This window comes from Artemia franciscana, chromosome 16 (assembly GCF_032884065.1).
Source record: "Artemia franciscana chromosome 16, ASM3288406v1, whole genome shotgun sequence".
Taxonomy (NCBI): Eukaryota; Metazoa; Arthropoda; class Branchiopoda; order Anostraca; family Artemiidae; genus Artemia; species Artemia franciscana.
Genome location: NC_088878.1, coordinates 27,684,353 through 27,709,250, shown reverse-complemented (window position 1 = coordinate 27,709,250; position 24,898 = coordinate 27,684,353). Strand labels below are relative to the sequence as shown.

At 33.7% G+C, this 24,898-nt stretch overlaps 1 protein-coding gene across 1 annotated transcript in view; it reads right to left on the bottom strand.

Annotated features, from left to right (window-relative positions):
* LOC136037306 (carboxylesterase 4A-like) overlaps positions 1-24,898 on the bottom strand; it is a 52,434-nt gene continuing 27,536 nt past the window's right edge. Inside the window, exons 6-11 of the mRNA XM_065719957.1 lie at positions 19,733-19,913; positions 18,462-18,554; positions 15,063-15,166; positions 11,300-11,453; positions 10,682-10,799; positions 1-247 (exon numbers count right to left, since the gene is read on the bottom strand). Coding sequence (XP_065576029.1) covers positions 22-247; positions 10,682-10,799; positions 11,300-11,453; positions 15,063-15,166; positions 18,462-18,554; positions 19,733-19,913 — 876 coding nt within the window. The 3' untranslated portion in view covers positions 1-21. The remainder of the gene's footprint in view (positions 248-10,681; positions 10,800-11,299; positions 11,454-15,062; positions 15,167-18,461; positions 18,555-19,732; positions 19,914-24,898) is intronic.

Sequence of the window (24,898 nt, the reverse complement as noted above, 5' to 3'; positions counted from 1 at the left end):
GGAAAAAAATGAAATAATTTATTAATTTCGCAAATAGCTTTTGACAGGGATTAAATTTTCTTCATAGAATTGGTCAGATTCGGTTAATGTTCCAAAGCCTTCATCAACGGCCACTGTAAATGTATCCTCATAATTAAGCCTCATTACGAATTCATTATCAATTTCCAGATAATGTTGGGTTTGTTCATTGAATGGTAACCATTTAGGGATATCTGGAAATACTGGAACACCATCTGGCGTGGGATTCCTAAAAAGAAAAACATGAATCAACGAAAATTAGCTTATTGGGTTATTTTAGTAAATATTTTCTTCATCATTTACTTAATTATTTTTCAATGTCAAGAAAAACTGAATCAATTGACATCTTTACATAATATTGGTTTGAATTTTGATAAATTTTTATATTATAACAATTAATTAAAAGAACTGGGAAGGGGAGGCATCTTTAACCAATTTTTTTTTATCCCATCCTTTCGATTTTTTATAAAACCTTATTTAATATTTTCATTGACAAATTGTGATTTGAGAGTATTTTCATTGAAAAAAATCGAAAGATGACGAAATCCACAGATAGATTTTCAGAAATAAAATATCCCTTCCTAATTTTGAATTTATTGACAACACTTATTGCTGTGACAAAAGTGCCCCACCCCTAATAGAATCAGACGTAGTCCTGGATTAGATATAAAACTACAAGAGAACGCTAAAGTAATAACATTCCTGCTTTGTAATATTCATGAAGTTTATTTTAATTATATTTTAACGGTTAAATTGATAGTTACAATCCTTGACAATGACAATAGGTGACACAACAGGTGAAGACTAAAATCTGTGTCGATAAATTACTTGATCATTGTTCCAGCATAAACAAATTTATTTAAAAATACAAGTGTATGTTTAATGTATATATATATATATATATATATATATATATATATATATATATATATATATATATATATATGTATATATATATATATATATATATATATTCTATTCAACATATAGCCTGTATAATTAAGCGGTTGGTGACACATTTTTTTATTCTCGTAACAATTTTCATGTATGACGACTCTGTAATTAGTTCTATTTTTTTGCTTCATTTATATTTTATTAGATTTTGTTTCGTTAAACTTTATGAGATGTGGTCATTTTACCAAAAATGAAAACTGATGAACTAATATATAAACTTCTACATTTAAGGCTATGCCTTGTTATTTTACGTTATTAAGGTCAACTTTTGCTATTCACGTCTAATTGTATTATCATATTGTGTTGAAACAAAAAAATATCTTAATAACAGTTGCAAAAGGATCAAAAATCTTAAAATAGATCGCAAATAAACACAAAAAATTAATTTTGAAAACTGCACCACAATCACCAGTGCCCCAATTTAAGAAATGGTGCATGAAGAATGTTGTTTATATTCGGAACTATACATTGTAAAGTTACTTTTTTACCAGAATGAATTTTAAAAGGCAAAGTTTCCTTTATAAGTAAAAAATGAGCATTTAATAGAATTATCGTTTACCAAGTTAAAAGACTATAGACCTGATTTCAGGGAATTCACAGCCGAGTTAAAAACAGACATGTCAATCTACCACCAAGAGCAATAGCTGCCATGTAACAAACTAAAAATATATTTATGTATTTGTCTGAAGATATATTAAAGAAAAAACAACTTTTTTTAACTGAAAGTGAGGAGCGACATTAAAACTTAAAACGAACCGAAATTACTCCGTGTATGAAAGGGGCTGTTCCCTCCTTAACACCTCGTTCATTACGCTAAAGTTTGACTCTTTCTTCAATTCTACTTTACAAAACAGCAAACAACTTTAGCGTAAAGAGCGGGTCTTTGAGGTATTAAAGAAAAAAAAACATAACAACTTATGTTCTTGAAACTGTATTTTACACAACGAGCGATAATCTTCTCGCAACGAGCGATAATTTTGGCAGACGGCTCTACCTCTAGTGAAGCATGGCTATCTCTTTCAAGTTCTATTAAATAAACAAAAAAAACTTTTTTTTAACAAAAGTGAGGAGCAGCATTAAAACTTAAAACGAACCGAAATTACTCCATGTATGAAAGGGGCTGTTCCCTCCTTAACACCCCGTTCATTACGCTAAAGTTTGAACCTTTCTTCAATTCTACTTTACAAAACAACAAACAACTTTAGCGTAAAAAGCGGGTCTTTGAGGTATTAAAGAAAATTGAAAAAAAATCATAACAACTTATGTTCTTGAAACTGTATTTTACACAACGAGCGATAATCTTCTCGCAACGAGCGATAATTTTGGCAGACGGCTCTACCTGTAGTGAAGCATGACTATCTCTTTTAAGTTCTATGAAATAAAACAAAAAAAAAACTTTTTTCAACTAAAAGTGAAGAGCAGCATTAAAACTTAAAACGAACCGAAATTACTACGTGAATGAAAGGGGCTGTTCCCACCTTAACACCCCGTTCTTTACGCTAAAGTTTGACTCTTTCAAGCGATAATCTTCTCGCAACGAGCGATAATTTTGGCAGACGGCTCTACCTGTAGTGAAGCATGGCTATCTCTTTTAAGTTCTATGAAATAAAACAAAAAAAACTTTTTTCAACTAAAAGTGAGGAGCAGCATTAAAACTTAAAACGAACCGAAATTACTCCGTGAATGAAAGGGGCTGTTCCCTCTTTAACACCCCGTTCTTTACGCTAAAGTTTGACTCTTTCAAGCGATAATCTTCTCGCAACGAGCGATAATTTTGGCAGACGGCTCTACCTGTAGTGAAGCATGGCTATCTCTTTTAAGTTCTATGAAATAAAACAAAAAAAAACTTTTTTCAACTAAAAGTGAGGAGCAGCATTAAAACTTAAAACGAACCGAAATTACTCCGTGAATGAAAGGGGCTGTTCCCTCCTTAACACCCCGTTCTTTACGCTAAAGTTTGACTCTTTCAAGCGATAATCTTCTCGCAACGAGCGATAATTTTGGCAGACGGCTCTACCTGTAGTGAAGCATGGCTATCTCTTTTAAGTTCTATGAAATAAAACAAAATAAAACTTTTTTCAACTAAAAGTGAGGAGCAGCATTAAAACTTAAAACGAACCGAAATTACTCCGTGAATGAAAGGGGCTGTTCCCTCTTTAACACCCCGTTCTTTACGCTAAAGTTTGACTCTTTCAAGCGATAATCTTCTCGCAACGAGCGATAATTTTGGCAGACGGCTCTACCTGTAGTGAAGCATGGCTATCTCTTTTAAGTTCTATGAAATAAAACAAAAAAAAACTTTTTTCAACTAAAAGTGAGGAGCAGCATTAAAACTTAAAACGAACCGAAATTACTCCGTGAATGAAAGGGGCTGTTCCCTCCTTAACACCCCGTTCTTTACGCTAAAGTTTGACTCTTTCAAGCGATAATCTTCTCGCAACGAGCGATAATTTTGGCAGACGGCTCTACCTGTAGTGAAGCATGGCTATCTCTTTTAAGTTCTATGAAATAAAACAAAATAAAACTTTTTTCAACTAAAAGTGAGGAGCAGCATTAAAACTTAAAACGAACCGAAATTACTCCGTGAATGAAAGGGGCTGTTCCCTCCTTAACACCCCGTTCTTTACGCTAAAGTTTGACTCTTTCAAGCGATAATCTTCTCGCAACGAGTCATAATTTTGGCAGACGGCTCTACCTGTAGTGAAGCATGGCTATCTCTTTTAAGTTCTATGAAATAAAACAAAATAAAACTTTTTTCAACTTAAAGTGAGGAGCAGCATTAAAACTTAAAACGAACCGAAATTACTCCGTGAATGAAAGGGGCTCTTCCCTCCTTAACACCCCGTTCTTTACGCTAAAGTTTGACTCTTTCAAGCGATAATCTTCTCGCAACGAGCGATAATTTTGGCAGACGGCTCTACCTGTAGTGAAGCATGGCTATCTCTTTTAAGTTCTATGAAATAAAACAAAATAAAACTTTTTTCAACTAAAAGTGAGGAGCAGCATTAAAACTTAAAACAAACCGAAATTACTCCGTGAATGAAAGGGGCTGTTCCCTCCTTAACACCCCGTTCTTTACGCTAAAGTTTGACTCTTTCAAGCGATAATCTTCTCGCAACGAGCGATAATTTTGGCAGACGGCTCTACCTGTAGTGAAGCATGGCTATCTCTTTTAAGTTCTATGAAATAAAACAAAAAAAAAACTTTTTTCAACTAAAAGTGAGGAGCAGCATTAAAACTTAAAACGAACCGAAATTACTCCGTGAATGAAAGGGGCTGTTCCCTCCTTAACACCCCGTTCTTTACGCTAAAGTTTGACTCTTTCAAGCGATAATCTTCTCGCAACGAGCGATAATTTTGGCAGACGGCTCTACCTGTAGTGAAGCATGGCTATTTCTTTTAAGTTCTATGAAATAAAACAAAAAAAAACTTTTTTCAACTAAAAGTGAGGAGCAGCATTAAAACTTAAAACGAACCGAAATTACTCCGTGAATGAAAGGGGCTGTTCCCTCCTTAACACCCCGTTCTTTACGCTAAAGTTTGACTCTTTCAAGCGATAATCTTCTCGCAACGAGCCATAATTTTGGCAGACGGCTCTACCTGTAGTGAAGCATGGCTATCTCTTTTAAGTTCTATGAAATAAAACAAAAAAAAAACTTTTTTCAACTAAAAGTGAGGAGCAGCATTAAAACTTAAAACGAACCGAAATTACTCCGTGAATAAAAGGGGCTGTTCCCTCCTTAACACCCCGTTCTTTACGCTAAAGTTTGACTCTTTCAAGCGATAATCTTCTCGCAACGAGCGATAATTTTGGCAGACGGCTCTACCTGTAGTGAAGCATGGCTATCTCTTTTAAGTTCTATGAAATAAAACAAAATAAAACTTTTTTCAACGAAAAGTGAGGAGCAGCATTAAAACTTAAAACAAACCGAAATTACTCCGTGAATGAAAGGGGCTGTTCCCTCCTTAACACCCCGTTCTTTACGCTAAAGTTTGACTCTTTCAAGCGATAATCTTCTCGCAACGAGCGATAATTTTGGCAGACGGCTCTACCTGTAGTGAAGCATGGCTATCTCTTTTAAGTTCTATGAAATAAAACAAAAAAAAAACTTTTTTGAACTAAAAGTGAGGAGCAGCATTAAAACTTAAAACGAACCGAAATTACTCCGTGAATGAAAGGGGCTGTTCCCTCCTTAACACCCCGTTCTTTACGCTAAAGTTTGACTCTTTCAAGCGATAATCTTCTCGCAACGAGCGATAATTTTGGCAGACGGCTCTACCTGTAGTGAAGCATGGCTATCTCTTTTAAGTTCTATGAAATAAAACAAAAAAAAACTTTTTTCAACTAAAAGTGAGGAGCAGCATTAAAACTTAAAACGAACCGAAATTACTCCGTGAATGAAAGGGGCTGTTCCCTCCTTAACACCCCGTTCTTTACGCTAAAGTTTGACTCTTTCTCTCAATTCTACTTTATAAAACAGCAAACAACTTTAGCGTAAAGAGCGGGTCGTTGAGGTGTGAACAGCCCTTTTCATACAGGGAGTAATTTCTTTTCGTTTTAAATTTTAACGTCTCTCCTTACTGTCGGTTAAAGTAACTCGTGTTTATTTTATTTAAATTATGCACGTTTTTGAATTAATGCATGATTTATTTTGGATCTCCGCACATGAATAATTAAAACGAAATTTGCGTATAATTTTTTTTTGCTAAATAACTTTTTCCTGATTTTTGATCAGACAATTTTGAGAAAAAGGGGTGGGGGAGGAGGCCTGGTTGCCCTCCAATTTTTCGGTTACTTAAAAAGGCAACCAGAACATTTAATTTTTAACGAACGGTTTTATTAGTAAAAAATATACGTAGCTTACGAATTAAGTTGCGTAACGAAATTCTATATTCGTATATTTTTAGTATGTATACGAGGGGGTTGGCCCCCTCGTTAATGCTTCGCTCTTTACACTAAAGCTTTAATTTTGTCCCAATTCATTAAGAATGACCCCTGAATCACAAAGGCCATAGAATAAATAGTAGAAGTTACTAAAAATACTTTAGCGTAATGAGCAAAGTATTTAGGAGGAGATGAACCCCTCATATGCGTGATAATCTCTGTTCGTTTTAACTTTTAATGCAGCTCCTAACTTTCAGTTGAAAAAACATTTTCATAATTATTTTTTCATTGTTTTTTTTTTTAATAATGCTAAAAGATTCTGTACTCTCTTAATGGAGTTCCTCTTCCCCCTTGACAAATTCCACCAAGGGAAGATCCTCTCATGTAGCCCCCTCCCCTCAACTCCATCTCCCAACCAAAAAATCCCCCTGAAAACGTCTGTACACTTCCCAATAACCATTACTGTATATAAACACTGGTCAAAGTTTGTAACTTGCAACCCCTCTCCCAGGGACTGTGGGGGGGGGGGGGTAAGTCAGCCCCAAAGACAAAGTTATATATCTTTCGATTATGCTGAACAAAATTTTCATTTGTTGACTTTGGGAAAAATGAGCGTGGGAGGGGGCCTAGGTGCCCTCCAATTTTTTTGGTCACTTGAAAAGGGCACTAGAATTTTTAATTACCGTTAGAACGAGCCGTCTAGTGACATTCTAGGGCCACTTGGTCGATACAATTACCCTTGGAAAAAAAATACATACAAATAAATAAACACGCACCCGTGATCGGTCTTCTGGCAAAAAATACCAAGTTCCACATTTTCGTAGATAGGGGCTTGAAATTTCTACAGTAAAGTTTTCTGATTTGATGAATGTGATGGTGTGGTTTTTGTTAAGATTATATGACTTTTAGGGGGAGTTTCCCCCAATTTCTCAATATAAGGCAAATTTTCTCAGGCTCGTAACATTTGATGAGTAAGACTAAATTTGATGAAGCTTATATATTTAAAATCAGCACAAAAATCTAGTCTTTTGATGTGCCTATTAGTATCAAAATTCCGTTTTTTAGAGTTTCGTTTACTATTGAGCCGGGTCTCTCCTTACTACAGTTCATTACCACAAACTGTTTGATAAGTTGATTGATGTATGCATTCAACTTTAATTGTTTCAATTCTTCTCTTTAAATAGGTAGAAAGACTTATTTAGTAGGTGGGTAAAATTTAATCATATGGGTATTTTCTGATACTTCAAATATTCAAAAAATATACCTGTTAAATTTTAAAGACTGCCATTGCGTTAGCGTAGTAAAAAGAAATTTGTGCCTTGCAGTTTCGAGGTTGGCAGACGGGTTAAGTATTATAGGTTAATTATAAGGATAATTTGTTGGCATCCATGCATAAAAATTATTTGAACTATTTTAAAAGTTTTCTTATAAATTAAAAAAGTCAGCGAAAAGTAAAGAGCAATATTAAATACCAAAACAGAGAGGAGTAGAGTCTTGTAACCAACAAGACTCAAAACGAAATATAAACACGATGAATAGATTTAGTGAAACATAAAAAACAGAAAATAAAGTGAATAATCAAGTTAATATTATATGAAAAATCGCAAGACATAAGATTTGGGCTACCCCCTGCCTACCTCTAAGGACTAAATGTTAATTTGTCTTTGTAGAAAAGGATATGTATATCAAACAGTCCCTTTGTATTTGTCAATAACAGCATAACAACAGAAAATAACAACAATAACAACAGATAACAATATGCAACAGACAGAATAACAACAGAAAAGAACAACAGAACAACAGAAAAGAAGATAACAACAGAACATACAACAGACAACAACAGTTAAGAACAATAACAACAACAACAATAACAATATAACAACCAATAACAACCAATAACAACAACAATAACAACAATAACAACAGAACAACCAATAACAACAACAAATAACAACAGAAAAGAAGAACAATAAAAAAGATATCAGATTGGAGGGAAGTTTCACTAAAAATACTCAAAGCTTGAAAATGGACCCAAAAATTCTTACAATTGGCTTGAAAATCCTGTCCTTTAGTGCTTATATGCCTTTAGACAAAGGAGATCCCAATTTACCAAAATAAATTAAAAAATAATATTGATTTAATAAAAAAAGGGCCCGAAAAAAAGGTCAACAAGGCTTTCTCCGAAAGGATTGTAACTCATGCCCGTAAGTTCTAAGATCGAAAGGGACCGAATGTACAACATTTAGGCTAGAGGCACTTACCCCTGAAAAGTGAACCAAAAAATACACCAAAAAACTTTTGTGAATAACTTGAATGCCAAGGGTACTCCAATGCATAAGGAAATTTTGGGTTGAACACACAGGCCCAGCAGAAATGGTTATTTAATTTACCTTTTAAGATTTGGTCCCCTTCTTCTGTAGCACTTACTTTATTTATTCCATTTTTTTCATTCTATTTGTTGACTTCTTTTTGGAAACTTAGTTTTTATTATTATCTTTCTTAGTTCGAGTGGATTGGTGCGCTGGATTCAAAATCCTTTGTCTGAGAGGACGCGGGTTTGAATCCCAGTGTACCCAATTGTTCAGTTTGGGACGTGGGTCAGTGGTGTGACTCTGTAAGCTTAGCCAGAGTCGACCCAGCTCTAAATGGGTACCTGGAGAAATCTAGGGAAGGTAAAAAGGAAGGGTGTGTGAAAGCACAGGATGGTTGGCCCCCAGCCCCCCATTGCACTTCCTTCCTGACTGAAGGGCCATCAAACACTGATCAGCACCGCCGGTAGGGACTGTAGAATCTAATGCCGTATCGTTTTTTACTTTTGTATGCACTCAAGATAGCTTGGCAGAGGCCCTACCTCTGCTAAATATCTAGCTGAAATTTCTTCTTTTTCTTTCGTCATTCCATCTCCTTACCCGAAAATATTTCACTTGTGGGTTTTCTCATCCTTTTCTACAATTTTCAATTTTCCTTTCGTCCACAGAACATTCCATTCGAGTATCAATAACGATCATATTTTTTAATTGAAATTACCCCCACAGTGTAAAGAAAACTCCTCACTGGAAAGTACATCCCCCTATAAAATTCACCCCAAAAAGTCCCTGCCTAGGACAATGACCCACCACCCCTACTAAAATTCTCCTCGAAGCACTAGTCCCTGACAATTACCCCCTCCCCCACAAATTTTCTCTTGAAAAGCACACTGACAATGTTTGTTTAACTTTAAGTATTTAAATTTAGTAAGAAAACACCGTCGGCGGTGTTGGATATATTAATTAAATACGAAAAGTATTTATAAGATTAAAAGGGCCTTGGAGGAGGGGGGCAAGTTTTTTTTAAGTTTCCTGGGGATTGGATGAACAATGTAGCAATGCATACAGAACACACAGACATACTTTCAATTGCAACGATAGAAGTTAACCTTGAAGAGTCTTGAGATTTCTAGGATCATAGCCCTTTAAAGGACCTCTGATTGAATACCATTTGGACCACAAGCTTTATTTGACTTTAACAATTTTTTTAACAAAAAAAAATTCACTTATCTGACTATGTAAGTTTAACTATTTACCAGTTACTACAAGCTATCCATTAACAATTTACTATAAAGAGTTTGAGTTAAAGCTGCAAAGCTCCAATTTTTTTGGTTCAAAACTAGAACTGTTTTACCAAACTTTCTAATTTTGAAAAGATCTGCCTCCAATATTCACTCTGACATGGTGAACTATAAGAATCGAGTCTGAAAGTTGACTATATATATGAAGGGAGAAGTCATCCCCTTGCACTCAAATTACAGCACGAGTGTTTCGTGCCCTTATTAGGAGTAACAAGAGTATGAAGTGAAGTAACGCAGAGAACCCCTATGCCTTCTCAAAACCAGAGAACAATCTGCGCTTTACTGAAAACAAAATATGCTTGAAATGTTTTCACCTTTCTTAATTTTATAAATGAAAAGTTATCAAAACCTTAAGGAAGTAAATGTCAGTATATGTCAATTAAACTGATAATCCACGGTCATTTGTTTTTTTTTTTTTGTAAAGCTTAAATTGAGCTCTGGTCTTGAGAAACCATAGGGGTATCCAGCTCTACTCATGTTAATTTTTGCTCGTTTTTAGTTTGACTCGGCTAATTATTTTAATTTCTCTTCGTTTTAAGTTTCATTAATTTATTGACAGTGATTTGTGATAGTTTTACGCTTGAAAGATTATTTGACTGTATTTTTGCTCATTCTTGGCTCATTATTATTGCCACATCACGTTATTACCAGAATCACGAATCTAAACACTAATTCTATTATTAATATTAAACTTTCACATGATTCTGTTGTAATCAAAAGCTTGGATAGAGTCTATGAGGGGGATGATATGTAAAAAAAAAAGCGAGCCGACTTAGCTATGAGTTGAAACAGAATAACATTATTAAACTTCTTATATATTGAAATATAAACCTTTTTGATTCACCTTTGCCACTTCATCTAGACAAAATTCAAGTCTACTTGGTCTCCCAGTACCTGCTTCATCTTAATCCCCAAGCTGTTCTTAAGATAGTACAAATACGTTGTTTTGATAGCCTGTTTACACATGTTGTCTTTTGTTTTATGTCATTACTTCACCAGGAACAAGCCTACCCCACTAGTTCTAGTCAAGCAGGGGCTTGTAGAACCAATAATTGTAATTACTTTAGAGACGTAAACAATTAGACTCTTCCATCTGCCCCCTCCAACAAAGTCAAGATCCTCTTGAAAAGGGGATCCCATTTCAAAAGACTCATTGCGATATTTAGAAGGCCAAATGGCTAAATTATATTGTTGAGCTTGATTTATGAGTAACTTACCCATAGATGCCAAAATTAGTCCATAGTTGAATCATTCTTTCTGTCATGTGTTCTTCTGTTTCATTAAATATCGATGTAAATTGGAATAGATAAACAAGGTCATCTCCATGGGATACTCCTACAAAAGAAAAACACGTAGTTAATTTATAATATTTTACTTACACTTCAAAATAAATTAAATAAAGAGAAAAAAGAATTAATGGCATTCTAATTTAATATAATTCTAATCTAAAAGAAGACCTTTTTCTGCTTAAAACTGTTTGCCTATCTGGACTGCTGCAAGTTCTCTCTCTCTCTTTCTCTCTCTCTCTCTCTCTCTCTCTCTCTCTCTCTCTCTCTCTCTCTCTCTCTCTCTCTCTCTCTCTCTATCCCTGGGACCCCAGCCAGAGCTGCAGCCCCAGCCATTATGAAAGAACACCAGATTATAGCAGCTAGAGTTGAGCCAATGTTAAAAGTATTAATACTATAATATCACATAAGCTGATATCAATACTTCTGAACAAAGTGAAATCACTACTGCTAGACAATTGTCATATATGACCAGAATTATTTATCAACTAACAAACATAAAAGACTTAGACGCTACCTAAGATTAAAAAGAGTTTTACAAAATGTTACCTCTAGGAATGAATGGATGATTTCCATAAAGAAAAGAAAAAATTGACAGCCTTCCATAGTAATTGAAAGCATACATGTAGGTATTTGGATTGTAACGAGAATAGTAACGTGCTGAGTCCAAAGCTCCTTGTTTGAAAAAGATGGTGCTCCCCATCTAAAAAAAAACAAAAAAACAACAAGCTTGTTATTGGGAGTGAAGTACAATTGGAAGATTTAAAAAAAATCTAGAAATATTTAGCTTTCCCTTTGAGCCTTTAAAGAATTTTTGTTTGCTGATTCTCCCCGAAGATGAAATGTAATATTCTGACAATAATTTGAAAATTTCAAGTACCACTTAATAACAATAATATACCCTAAGTTGCTTGGGCTCATTACATAGGTCTTATTTGTCATCAAAAAGCTTAACTTGAACTATTATCAGTAAGTTATGAATAAAAATCAGAAAACTATAAAATTTATTTACCTTTTAAGGTTATAATCTACAAGAATTATATTTAGCCTCAAATTGACTTTGATTGACAGAGTATGATTACCCCTCTAAATTTATAGAGTTTTTAGGGCCAGTAACACTAATTTTATTTGTGATAATCTTGTCTTTTGCTTTTAAGTCAATGTGCAAATTATATAGCCCAAAATATATATTTTCCATGCATTTTGATACGCGGTACTTTTGTTTCAACCCATTTACTCATAAGTTGAAACAACAATGACGAAATCTAAAAAAACATGGGAAATAATAATTTTGGATATGTATTTGTGCATTAGGGGGGATAAAGTATAACCTTCAAAATGTGCTAAGTACAATTTTTCTGCATATGATGAAAAAAGAATTGTTTCCTTAACATGATTCCTTCTCAATGGCCTCAATTCTAGGATAATACGCAATTGTTGATTCAAAAACCTCTATTTGCACTTGCAGTTTTGCTAGGAGTGGGTATTAGACTTTTAAAAAAAGTACCGTGAGAAAGACATCAGCAAAAATTACGCTAGTGTCAAACAGGTTAAAAACGTCCATTAAAGGTTTCGTCAGTTTATTCGATCAATAAATTGTTTAATGATAGAATTTATATGGACAAAAAGTGTTGCCAAACATAGCTATTAAGTTTTTTTTATGTATTTTCATGATTAGACTTGGCAACAACGACAAAAATGCAGCACTGCCTTAAAAGTTTCATATTTTTGAAAACAAATACTATCTCAGAAAATTGCAATTTCCAGGTATGAATAAACCTAAGATAGGTCCAGGGGGCAAAAAGGGTTTTATTTTGCTGCCCTGTTGTCCCTGACACTAAACATATAGAACAAGTTTGGATCCATTGTTATTTTATATTTGATCTGCACATCATATATCCTATCCCCATACAAAATTTTTTTTTATCCTAGAACTACAAAAAAAAAGAGGGCAATAAAGGTTTTTATTTTGCTGCCCCAATGCCTCCGACATTTTGAGAACACATAGAGCAATTTTGAGTCCATTATTATTTTATATTTTGACCTGTATATCCTATCCCCATCCTAGAACTACAAAAAAGAGGGCAAAAAGGGTTTTTATTTTGCTGCCCCGTCACACATGACACTTAAAGAACATATAGAACAATTTTGGATCCATTATTATTTTACAATTTAACCTGCAGATCCTATAGCCATCTTAAAACTACAAAAAAGGGCAAAAACGGTTTTTATTTTGCTCCCCCGTCGCCTCTGACACTTAAAGAACATATAGAACAAGTTTGGATCCAATATTATTTTATATTTGAACCAGCATATCCTATCCCCATCCTAGAACTATAAAAAAGAGGGCAGAAGTGGTTTTTATTTTTCTGCCCCGACACTTTAAGTAACGTATAGAAACACTTTGGACCCAATACATTTTATATTTGGAACTACATATCTTATCTCCCTTAAAGATAGAAGAGATAATCCAGCCTGTGTTTCATTTAGCCATTCAAAAGTTCCAAATCACTGCAGCGTTGTCATCCGGTTCATCGACAGCATTGTCAACCAGTTTCTCGACAGCAGTAAATTTTATTTGGTTGACATAAATTTTTGCGAGTTTCATGTGTTATAGAATGTAAATTTGACTTTTGTGTAGTTAGAAATAACCATTATGCCAAATACAATCTTAGCTTATCAAGTTTGAGTGGTGTTTTTCTTATGGGTTTTAGTAAATTTTTAGTGTAATATTTTAACATGATATTAAATTTTTTAAGTTACAAAACAGTCGTTGTTAGAATTTTACGCTTTATCATTTGTAATTTTCTTATTTTTTCCCGTTTTTTCGTAACTCCACACTATTTTCAACTTTTGTTTTTCTTATGGGTCATGGAAAAGTAAATGAATAAACATTCCAACATAAAAAGAATTTCAAATATTAGGCTATATGAAAACGAAACCACATTGTTCAGCTACATACCATTTTCATACATCATCCCTTTTTTACTTGAAAGTTGTATCTGACATTTTCATACTTCTGAGATAAGTATCAATTTCAGTATGCTAAGCTTTTCTTAAATGAGGGACAACTAGAGCAATATAGGTTGAAGGTTCTAAGCATGGTTGAAAATACACTGCATTGATGAACCTTCCTTCGATAATTTCTTACCAAATGGTTATTGACAATACTTTCAGAATGAAATTGTAATAGATGACCTTTGGGCAAGAAAGAAACGATATTTTCTCTGTTTTAAATCCTAAAGTGAGAGATTGCTCAGATGGAATGCTTAAAAATGAAAGTTTTACCCTCTAATAAATTGTGAAATTTTAATATTGTGAACACAAATTCTTGTAGGTATGACGAAAAGTTATTTTTGAGAGACATTATACGGAAACAGCTCCGGGTAAATTTTTATTTCAATTACAAAAGCATTCTTGAAATCCATGTTTTTGATTTATGAGCAGGGCCGCGTTCAGGATTTTCGTTCGGGAAAGTTTTTAGGGTTTAAAAAAAAATATGTTTTTACGAGGGGTGTAAATATTTTGGGGAGGGTGGTCAAATCCCCTAGTCCCTCATCTGATTTTGCTCTAGTTGCGAGGCTGAACGTTAGGTATAAGGCTGCTTAAGGTTACTTTTAATGTAGGCTACTTTAGGGCTAATCGTTGATTCAGTTAGAATTATTTCTCAACACAAAATTATATCCTGCTTGAGAATTATTTAAATTATAAATGAAAATCATTGTAATTCACTAGCATTGATCGATTCCCTACAATTTATTCAGAGATTCAACCTTTTCTCCCTCCCAATAAATTCCTACTTCCTTTAAATATTTTCTTTTGAACTATTCTCTCCACATTCGAAACCCTCCTACTTTTTGTGTGTCATAAGCAAGATCGCAAAAGAGATAAATTTTCCTTTAAAAGGGATAAGTTTAAATTCTAATTTTTATTTTTCTTTAAATTTTTACTTTCCTCTATATTTTCCTTTTAAAAGAATACTTTTTTCTCTGTTGTTCATGAAACGTCACCTAGTCTTCGAAGCCTATTTTCTTTTTATTATAGAGGTAGACAGTGGTAATTAACCACATTCTTTGCATAGCTTTTTGTTTCATGTACATTGCCTCTGGTTTGGCCGTTTTGAATTTTTTTTTTTGGAATAAAGGCAACCCAGCTGTAAATACAGAACAAATAGAAAATTAAAAGAACCGAAAAAGTGGACAATTCCATTTTCTTACCCTCTGACATTTAATCTCTCAGACACCTAGCTTGCCTTTATATTAGGCTCAAGAACAAATTTACATGAAATAGCCAGAAATTGCAAAATACTTACATCAACAAAACCAGGTACCATAGAAGTGAAGTTCCCCATTTCTAGGCCGTTAAAATAGGTTGTAATGACGTCATCCACCTCTTGATCTGTTGGAAACGTTCCGGCTAAAAACAGAACAATGAGTTAGAAGGAATAGAATTTGTAGTTTGATCATTTAAATAGGATCGTTTTAGGCTGTTAAAATAGATTATAATGACGTCATCTAACCCTTAATCTGTTGGATACGTTCCAGCTAGAAATGGGGGAATGAGTTAAATAGAGTAGAATTTGTATTTTGATCATTAAATATAAGAATGGTGTCTACCTGCATGCTAAAACAAAAAGTGGTATCGGACAGTAATTCCAAATCAAGTTAATGAATATTTTCCGATTCTTCATACTCCATTAATGCAAATTTATTTTTTATTTTTTTTGTAAATTTGTCGCTTTTGGTTTTCCACGTGTATCTAAAATAAAAACCTGCTATGCCAACTTTGGTAGGTTCGGATCCTAAAATTAGAAAGCTCCTACCCCGATTTTAGATCCCAAGGAGCACTGATCTGGATACCGAAGGCCTGATCTTGGTGAGATGAGCAGCAGCCCATAAAATCCGGTTAGTATTTCACCACTAAGGGCATTCCTCTAAAAGTAGAGATTTTTCAGATCTTTTAGAGGTGACTTTTTTTGTCAAGACATTTATAAAGATTTTCACAAGTCTTCTGGATTATAAGGGACTTCGGTTAATGAAAATAGCAGGATCAGGGTTTTAGTCCAGCCGCCCAAGAGTAAATGGCAGGCTTGCTACTTATCCCTGTGAAAGGAGCTGGCAACTGAAGCATCAGTTTGACGTTCTATGTGCCATCAATGGCTCAGGAGGATTGGAGGTTCATGGATCATTAATGTACCAGAAAAGCAGCTGCTGCGCATTAAAGAGTCAAGGCTGCACATCTGCTGCGCATTAAAGAGTCAAGGCTGCGCATCTGCTGCGCATTAAAGAGTCATTGGTGATAAGGAGGAAGGTGTTGAAATTAGTCAACTTGATTCTGCTTCTTACTAAGAATATATTTTCTCTATTTATAGCAATAAAGAATAAAATTATTATGTATTTTGATCACAATACTCAACTTGATGCACTAGAGAAACCAGTTAAGCATTCTGATCGATCATGTATAACATAAAATAGAATTGAAATTTATTTTTCTCATTCGTCTTGCTACACCCTATACATCTTACTGCATCGTAATACGAGAATAAAAACAGTACCTGAGGTTTTGTTCTACTTATTCCCTTTTAAGCATTACTCGGAGCATATTTCAAGCAACAATCTATTCTTGAAGCTAAAAATTTCAGTCACATTTTGACGGATTCATTGACTGATGTTTCGTGTTCACATAGTCCAGTCTCCGAAATCTGATACCAGAATAAGCCAATCAGGAATTTCGGGATGAAAATATTTTGATATGAGTAACAGTTCTGCTGTTGTAAGATATGTCAAAGCTTTGATAGTAATTTAGGAAGAACCAGAAAATTGGGGAACCGTCGGGATTTGGTATTTGAAACAAAGATTTCTAGGGATTTCTGAACAGCCTCTTAGGGATTTCGAAACACTGAATTATTTGTACTAGAGTCTTCAGCGATCTGATTATCAAGAAAAAAAGGAAATAAGAAAGAACTGTCTTTAAAAGATTAGTTTCCTGCGTAATGCAGCCCAAAGTTTTTAACTAATAGGGACCAACTTTGGAAAAAATCGTATAAAGAAACCCAATTACTTGTATTTCCTGTGGGCAGAATATTTTCCCATTAACACAGTTTAGCTTTCCGTGAGGTATATGGATATTTTATTGTTCTTATCTCTTCTGAATATACGTAAGATGTATTCGGCCAAAAAGTGATCTAGAATAGCATTTACTTACTTCTGTACTATTCTATGACATTTGAATATAGCTATTATGGCATATAAGGCAATCTATTTTGGCAATTTATCTTATTTATTCGTCATCCAGATTTTCGCTTTTTATTGAGATAGGGGTCGCCTAAGAGTTGCAGAAATCAAGGCACACTTTCTAAAAATTGTCTCGTAATTTCAAGAAACTGGAAGTTGATCTGGAGCTAGATCTGGAACTAGATGTAGACTGGAGCTGGATCTGGAGCTAGATCTAGACTGGAGCTAGATCTGGAGCTAGATCTAGACTGGAGCTAGATCTGTTGCTAGATCTAGACTGGAGCTAGATCTGGAGCTAGATCTAGACTGGAGCTAGATCTGGAGCTAGATCTAGACTGGAGCTAGATCTGGAGCTAGATCTAGACTGGAGCTAGATCTGGAGCTTGAAAGTTTAGCCAGATGGAGAATTATAAATATCAAATAACGTTGTTTTAACAGAATGTCGAAGGCCATTTCTATACAGGGCGGCATAAATCTTCGTGATTGGCTTTATTACTTTAGTTATGGTAGTAAGCATAAGCACAAGCACATGCATAGCACATGCACAGCTATGCATGCATGCTAAGCTATGCACAAGAACATGCGAGTATACTATCCAATATAGAGAGTAGAAGCTTATATACCAAGGTACTAACCACAAGAAACCTAATTAGTCTCGGGTTTCTGAAATTAATTTGGGTCTATTCAATAGAAGCTTGTTATTACGAGGCTTCAGATTCAGACTAATATTTTGATTCTCTGGAAATAATATATTACAAATAGATATTTTCAATACAAATTGAAGTTTTGATGTCCCCCATACCTTGCAAAAAAATTACTCCAAATTTCTCCCCCTATTGATGGAAAAGCCGTCACGAGAATTTTGACCAAAGAACATTTGAGAGTTTCCAGAACCCCTTTCCCAAAGAAAGAAGATTCACTGATTTTCTAAACTTTTTCTTAACCCTTTTTTCAATAATGTAATGGCAGATAGCCGTTCCTCCATTTTTGTGCAGGATGTGGGGGTTGAAGTAGGAATATATATTGCAGCACAAGTTGTGAATCTGGCTGAAAAAAGCCAAGTTTATACAACATTTACCTTCGCCCACCCGAACGCTTGTTTACACTATACTAGTGTCGGGTGCGGCAGCTCACTGCTAACAATTTTAGCAAAAGGCAAGCATTTTCAATTATATTTATGACTGTTTAATGTGCGGCTATTTTTTATAATGGATTGTATAATGTTTTCAGCTTCACCAAGTAGGGCATTTGTTATAGTTACTTTTCCTCATTTCCGCTTGAATAGCACCTACTTCGATAGCACCCGCTACCATACTTACCTCCCGCTACCCACTTATGAAAACTTATATGGATTATAAATAATTAGTTTTGGAATTTATCATAACAAGGAGAATAAATTAAAAAAATTATGTTACACCGTAATGAGATTCCAGGAAATGATATACAGTAAAGTAAGAAAAGCAGTTCAAAGGACTTACTTAGAGCGTTGAGTATTTCGTAAAAACATTCCCTTTTCAGATATTCTGTGTCATTTACCAAGTTATTGGGTGCTAAATATCCTTCATATATGACTGAAAAAAAGAACAAAATATAATTGTTAATAGTTGTAAGTTGAAGGTATCAATAATTTTGTAGTGCTATTTTGCTGTACCGATTTTATGTTATCACATTATATCAATGAATGTGGTCACGTTTGAAATAGAATTCACATTAGAGAGAATAGAGTGTCGTGGACACTACAAATTAAATGAGGGATAAACCCATTTATTAGGCAGTGAAAAATAATAACAAAATACTCTGAATATTTTAATCACATATAAAGTGACCGTCATCAGCAGATGATCGAAATATTCAAAGTTTTTGTTATTGTTTTCACTATATAATAAAAGAATTTATCCCTATTTGAACTGTAATTTGTATATTTGAAAAAGAGTAATACATGTACTAAAATGTAGGGACAAGCAACGTGAAGAATAGTTCAAATAGATTAAAATAAGCGGGAAAAGGAAAAAGAAAAAAAGAGAAAACAAAAGAAAAAATTAAAGGAAAACAAAAAATGTAAAAGAAAGGAAATACGGCTAGCTAAACTAAATTTCTTTTTTTAAATTACATTTGAGCAATATTTTCCAAGCCAGGCATCCTTTTTTAAAAGGTTGAGAGACAGTCTTTTCAGCGTATCTGACCATACTATTAAAAGAAGAATAAACTGGTGAGTTCATAATAAGTCAATGTTTAACTGCAAGCCTTAATATATATATATATTTTGCGTAAAAGTCAAACCAAAGAATTTTATACCCTCCACAAAAATCCTTGGCATCTGCTTATGGGTTTGATCTGTTTACGCCTATTAATGGATAATATGAATTTGGAAACTAGAAAAAGGAAAAACAAGAAAAAATATAAACTAGAAAATGAATAAAGGATAAAGGATGAAATGAAAAGGGAAAAAATAAAAGAAACTGGAAAAAGGAAACTAGAATCAGGATATACTGGAATGTAGCAAAGGAGAATGGAAAAACAATCGGTGATCCTCCATTCTATACAGTCATTTGCTCTATTCCCTACTGTGGGTGGGATAGTAGGGCCATGAATAAGAAAACGTAGATAGGATAGCATATCTTCCCTGCTAAAAATATTTGGCCTAGTAGTTATTGGTAGTCTTTATATTGAGATCTCCTCTAGATTCTCATACTTACACAATTAAAACATCTGCAAAAATTTTTAATATAAAAAAGATTACGAGGCCTACCTCCAGTAATAAAAGTTCCTTCGTGCTTGTTGGCACCAAAAATAACGTTGACATCTGTTAAGAATTCCCCTCTTTCCATCAAAGTCCGTGGACTTTCTGTAATTAATGGGTCTGAACCTGCTTTTTGAACAACAGGCGACGTACCACCGAATGGAGTTCTTCCAGCATTTAACTCTTCTCGCTAGAACATAGGAGTAGGGTGACATCAAACATTTTTTTAAAATATGAAAATGATCAGAAAAAGGTACAGATAAAAAAAAGGTGCAGCTCTGTGTCATTGAAAAAAAGTAATCAATTGTTTCCATGGTTCATCCTTTGTCTGCCTGGAAAACGAAATCAAAATTACTATAAGAAAAAAATGTAACATCATAAAATTTAAAATATGCTAATATATTATATTTTTATTATAGTCAATTTTAATATATATGATCGCAAATTATTGTGCATTGGTCTTCCATAAAAGAAAATTTATTTGCCAAATCTTGAAACATACCATTAAAAAAGACGACGAAGAAAATTTCAGGGTTTTGTTTTTTGTTGAAAAATGACAGTGTTTTATATTTATATTTGAATAGCAGAACGGCCCATTTTGATTTTGACTTACACTTTTTGCCTTTGGCAGGAATTCTACTATTTTTATGTGACAGATAACAACTTTCCGAATAAGACAGTATCCTTGACCTGTACTAGATGATACATTGCTCCAAGAAAAGAAAAATCTTCGGCCTAAGTTTCTCATTTTGATTTGATTTTGGACCCATGTTAAGGCTAAAAATATGACCTTAAAACTATAACATTCATATATAACAGCGTTGACATTTTGTCTGATGCAAAAGAATAAAACGACGAAACGTTTTGGTAATATTTTTGCTATCTTCTTGTGGTGCCCATGATAGTTCTAGACTCAAATAAGGCCCTGCTTCTCCTAATTTAGGTCACCAACAAGCCACTGGCCGCCCTAGCCAATGTTTGATCATAATGTAGGATGTTTAGTAGAATAAGCTGGCAATATTGTATGGACTGAAGCCAGTAATTGCCCCCAAACTAGTTTTTGAGGTGGTCAGCCTCTCTGGATATTAGACCCGCCAACCACAGCACACGAAGATATCATATGAAGAGCAGTCTGGAGCAAGAAAAAGAAGTTTTCTAGCAATTATGGGTCCTGAGGATCAAGTACTTCTTGCCAATGATGGCTAGGAGGTAGTCATTGACTCCACTCTCTATTTTTAGGAAAGGATTGTGCCTACTAAAGCCAGTCTGAAGCTAAAGAGCAGGATTCTAGGGATGGAGGAGAGCAAAGGTAGACATCTTGATACTATCAAAGAAGTATATTCAAAGATAAAAGAGAAATGGTCAAATCCTATATAAAAAATCAACGTCTAAGAGGGAACCATAACTCCAGTAATCATTAGTATTATATATTTTGCGGAAAGGGGTGGGTCATTGTGGTCAGAGTATCATCTCAGTATTTCGAGTCTTCCCTTATTCATAATAAAAACAAAATGATGGCACATTTTTCAATGAAGACTAGAGCCAAAGATGCGCTTCTGATGACAGAAATAAAGAAGCCAAAAGATAACAAGGATTTTTCATTACACAAAAAAGTGATACTGATCAGTGAAAGAAAGGCCAGTCAAAAACAAGAAAGAAAGGGATTCAAAGGAAAAAATAGCAGTGACATCAATATGTGAAAAAAGAGGAATATCAGAAAAAAAAGAGGAAGTCAACGAAAAAAGAAAAACATAAACAAAGAGAAACCTCACGATGAAAAAAACAAACGAGACTACTGCCAGTAGAAAGAAAAGACAAATTAAAGGGAAATGGATATTTCGCATCTATGAAACAAGGCATTTTCAACGCTAAGGAAACAAAGATAAAACCTAAAATAACCTAAAATAAAAAAAAATAAAAAAACAAACATCTTTATTTACAATTGTCGCTACTGTGTCTAAGTGCCACAGAAGCTAAATAGAATCGCTTCAATGAGAACACTAAATATGAATATGAAATTAATTATTATATTATGAAATAATCCTATTGTTTGCTACTACTTATGAAATTCTTCTAGATCTTGCAATTAATCTAATTCCTTGGTGATTTCGTAAAACTCGACTTTCGCTTTCAATGAGAATATTATATATTCGGTCAATATTTAAATTACCTGTATCTCTATTTATTGAAAAATTAACAAAAATAATTTTCTTATTTCAATTGCCTCTCTTGCTCTCTGTATAAACTCTCTATCGTTAAAAATGGCCTTGCCATCGTCGAGTTGTATATAATGAGCAGGATGATTGAATCTGCGTTCTGCCATAGCCTAAACATAAGTTTCAGGAGTATTGCTAAATTTTGAAGCTTCATCTGTTCATCTGTTCATCTGTTCAGACTGCACAATAAATCGTTTGACAGACTGTTGGTCTGTTTGTTTAGTGTAGATCTCTCCATACGAATAGGGAATACTATGCACATACTATGCAAAAATAGCAGTGTCATTAATCAGTAAAAAAAATATCAGTTAGAAAAAAAGAAAGGAAGAGAAAATTTTGAAGCTTCATCTGTTCATCTGTTCATCTGTTCAGACTGCACAATAAATCGTTTGACAGACTGTTGGTCTGTTTGTTTAGTGTAGATCTCTCCATACGAATAGGGAATACTATGCACATACTATGCAAAAATAGCAGTGTCATTAATCAGTAAAAAAAATATCAGTTAGAAAAAAAGAAAGAAAGAGATTCAAAGCAAAAAAATAGCAGTGACGTTGATCAGTGAAAGAAAGATGAAAATTAGAAAAAAAGAAAGAGAGAAAGTCAAAGAAAAAAGAAAAATGACATTGATGAAAAAAAAGATGAAAGCCAGAAAAAAAAAGTAAAATTAAGTCAAAGAAAAAAAGATGCAGTGACAATGACCCGTGAAAGAAGGCTTAAAGTCGGGAAAAAAGAGAATCAAAGAAAAAAGTACTGATACTTATCAGTGAAAAAAAATTGAAGTCATAAGAAAAGAAAGAGAGTCAAGGAAAAAATAAGCGTTGATCAGTCAAACAAAGATGACTGACAGAGAAAATAAAGAGTGTCAAACGAAAAAAGGCAGTGACACTGATTAGTGGAAGAAAGATGACAGGAAAAGAGAGACAAAGAAAAAAAAAGCAACAATCCTAATCTGTGTAAACAAGATGAAAGTAAAAAAAAAGAATTAAAGAGAGCCATAGAAAAAAGCTGCAATCCTCACCAGTAAAAGAAAGATGAGAGTCAGAAAAGAAAAAATAAAGGAAGTCAAAGAAAACAAAACAGCAACAATCATCAGTGAAAGAAAGATCAAAGTCAAAAAGAAAAAAAAGAAAGACAGTCAAAGAAAACAAAGTAGTGACACTCATCAAGAAAAGAAAGATCAAAGTCAAAAAACCGAAAGAGGGCAAAAGAAAAAAGAAGTAAAACTGATCAGTGAAAGAGAGTTGAAAGAAAAAGAAAGAAAGAGAGTCAAAGATCAGAAAACAGTCACACTGATCAGTGAAAACAAAATGAAAGTTAGAAAAAAACGAAAGAGAGTAAATAAAACAAAAAAGCAGCGACTCTGATCCATGAAAGAAACATCAGTTAGATAAAGGACAAAAAAATATATTTCTTGCAATGACTGAAACAACCAACGACACTTTAAATGATGAAAAGGGAGAAGGTGATCTTTTTTGTGACGATGCTTGTGACTATAAATAGTGGTGAGCAAAAGATTAATGACACATGACATTGATTAAATTTTATCCAACAATTTCATTGTCATTTTCGTCCCTAAAATTGATCAATCTCTGGCTTATAATATTATATTTAGTATTATTAATCAATTAAAGTAAATTATGTTGGATCTATCGGCGTCTAACGTCACGTGTCAATAATCAAATCAGATTCTCGCGTCTCTATTTAGGGGAATTCACTATTTACACATAGAAAACAAAATTAGTAATATCAACATCTTAAATAAATATTGTTAGTTCTATTTGAATCCCAATTTTTTCATATCAAACAAGGAAAAATACCAAATAAAAAGTATTTGGGTATCAACAATACCAACAGCCATACATGTGGCTGTTGCAGGGGAGGAAACAGAATAGGGGTAACTTTTCTATAATTGGTCTAAATGACCTCATTCCCCGAAGAATTAAGACATTTGGCTTAATTAATCAATAACAAAGTTTCTAGCTATTTAAATTCAAACAAAATTATTTTCCCTCCTGCTCCCCCAGAAGACATGAATATTAATCGTTATTTATACAAGTGGAATAATGAGGCTGTAGATATGAGGTACCGGAGACGCTTGGACAGCTCTAAGAATTGAAGGTACCCCCTCCCCCCCCAAAAAAAAAAAAAAGAATTCCTTTGTTAACTGTCACTACTAGACAATAACTTAAATGAAAAGGTATTCATGCATAATTGCCAAATATCAAGGAAAATCAGCCAAAACCCATTTAACGCCCATAGGTTAGTCATGGACAGGACACCTCATGGTTTTTAAGCTTGTTCTCCGTTTATTTGTTTTTTGGATTTTTTTTTCTCTCATGCTCCGTCCTTTTTATGCTTTTGTGGGCGATTTTTAAACAAATCAAAAGGAAAGAAAAATCAATATAAACAAAAAGAACTAGGGCTTCATACAATAAAAAAATAATAGAAACAATAGTTTTACGGATAATTTGTAAAATAGAAAGGCTAAGCTAGACATAAATAAATAAAGGGCTAAAAGGTTTTAGAAAAAAAAGCTATATGGGTTTTACCATCTATATAGTTTTAATAAATATGGGTTGCAATTTTCTGATTATCTCAAATAGTACGTCTCCTCAGATTATTTGTAGAGTAGAAAGGTATCTGGAAATTTTGTTAAATAAAAAAAAAAAAAGATAAAATAAAGGAAATCTCAGTATAAAGTAAATGTAATGTTTTATTTATGTATTTTTCCGAAGGTTAAGTGTTCTTTTCAGTGACCGTTTTTTCAAGTATTAAGTACTAGTACTTGTTAAAGTTAAAGTACTAGTACTAGTTAAAGCAGTGTTTCATTTAAGTGTTTTATGATGATTGCTGTTAGTGCCTTTCGTTTATATTATTGTACTGTGTTTACGGCTGCATATTTGCCTTAAAAATACAATATCTATCTTATTTAGTACATTGTACTATTTAGTACAGTACA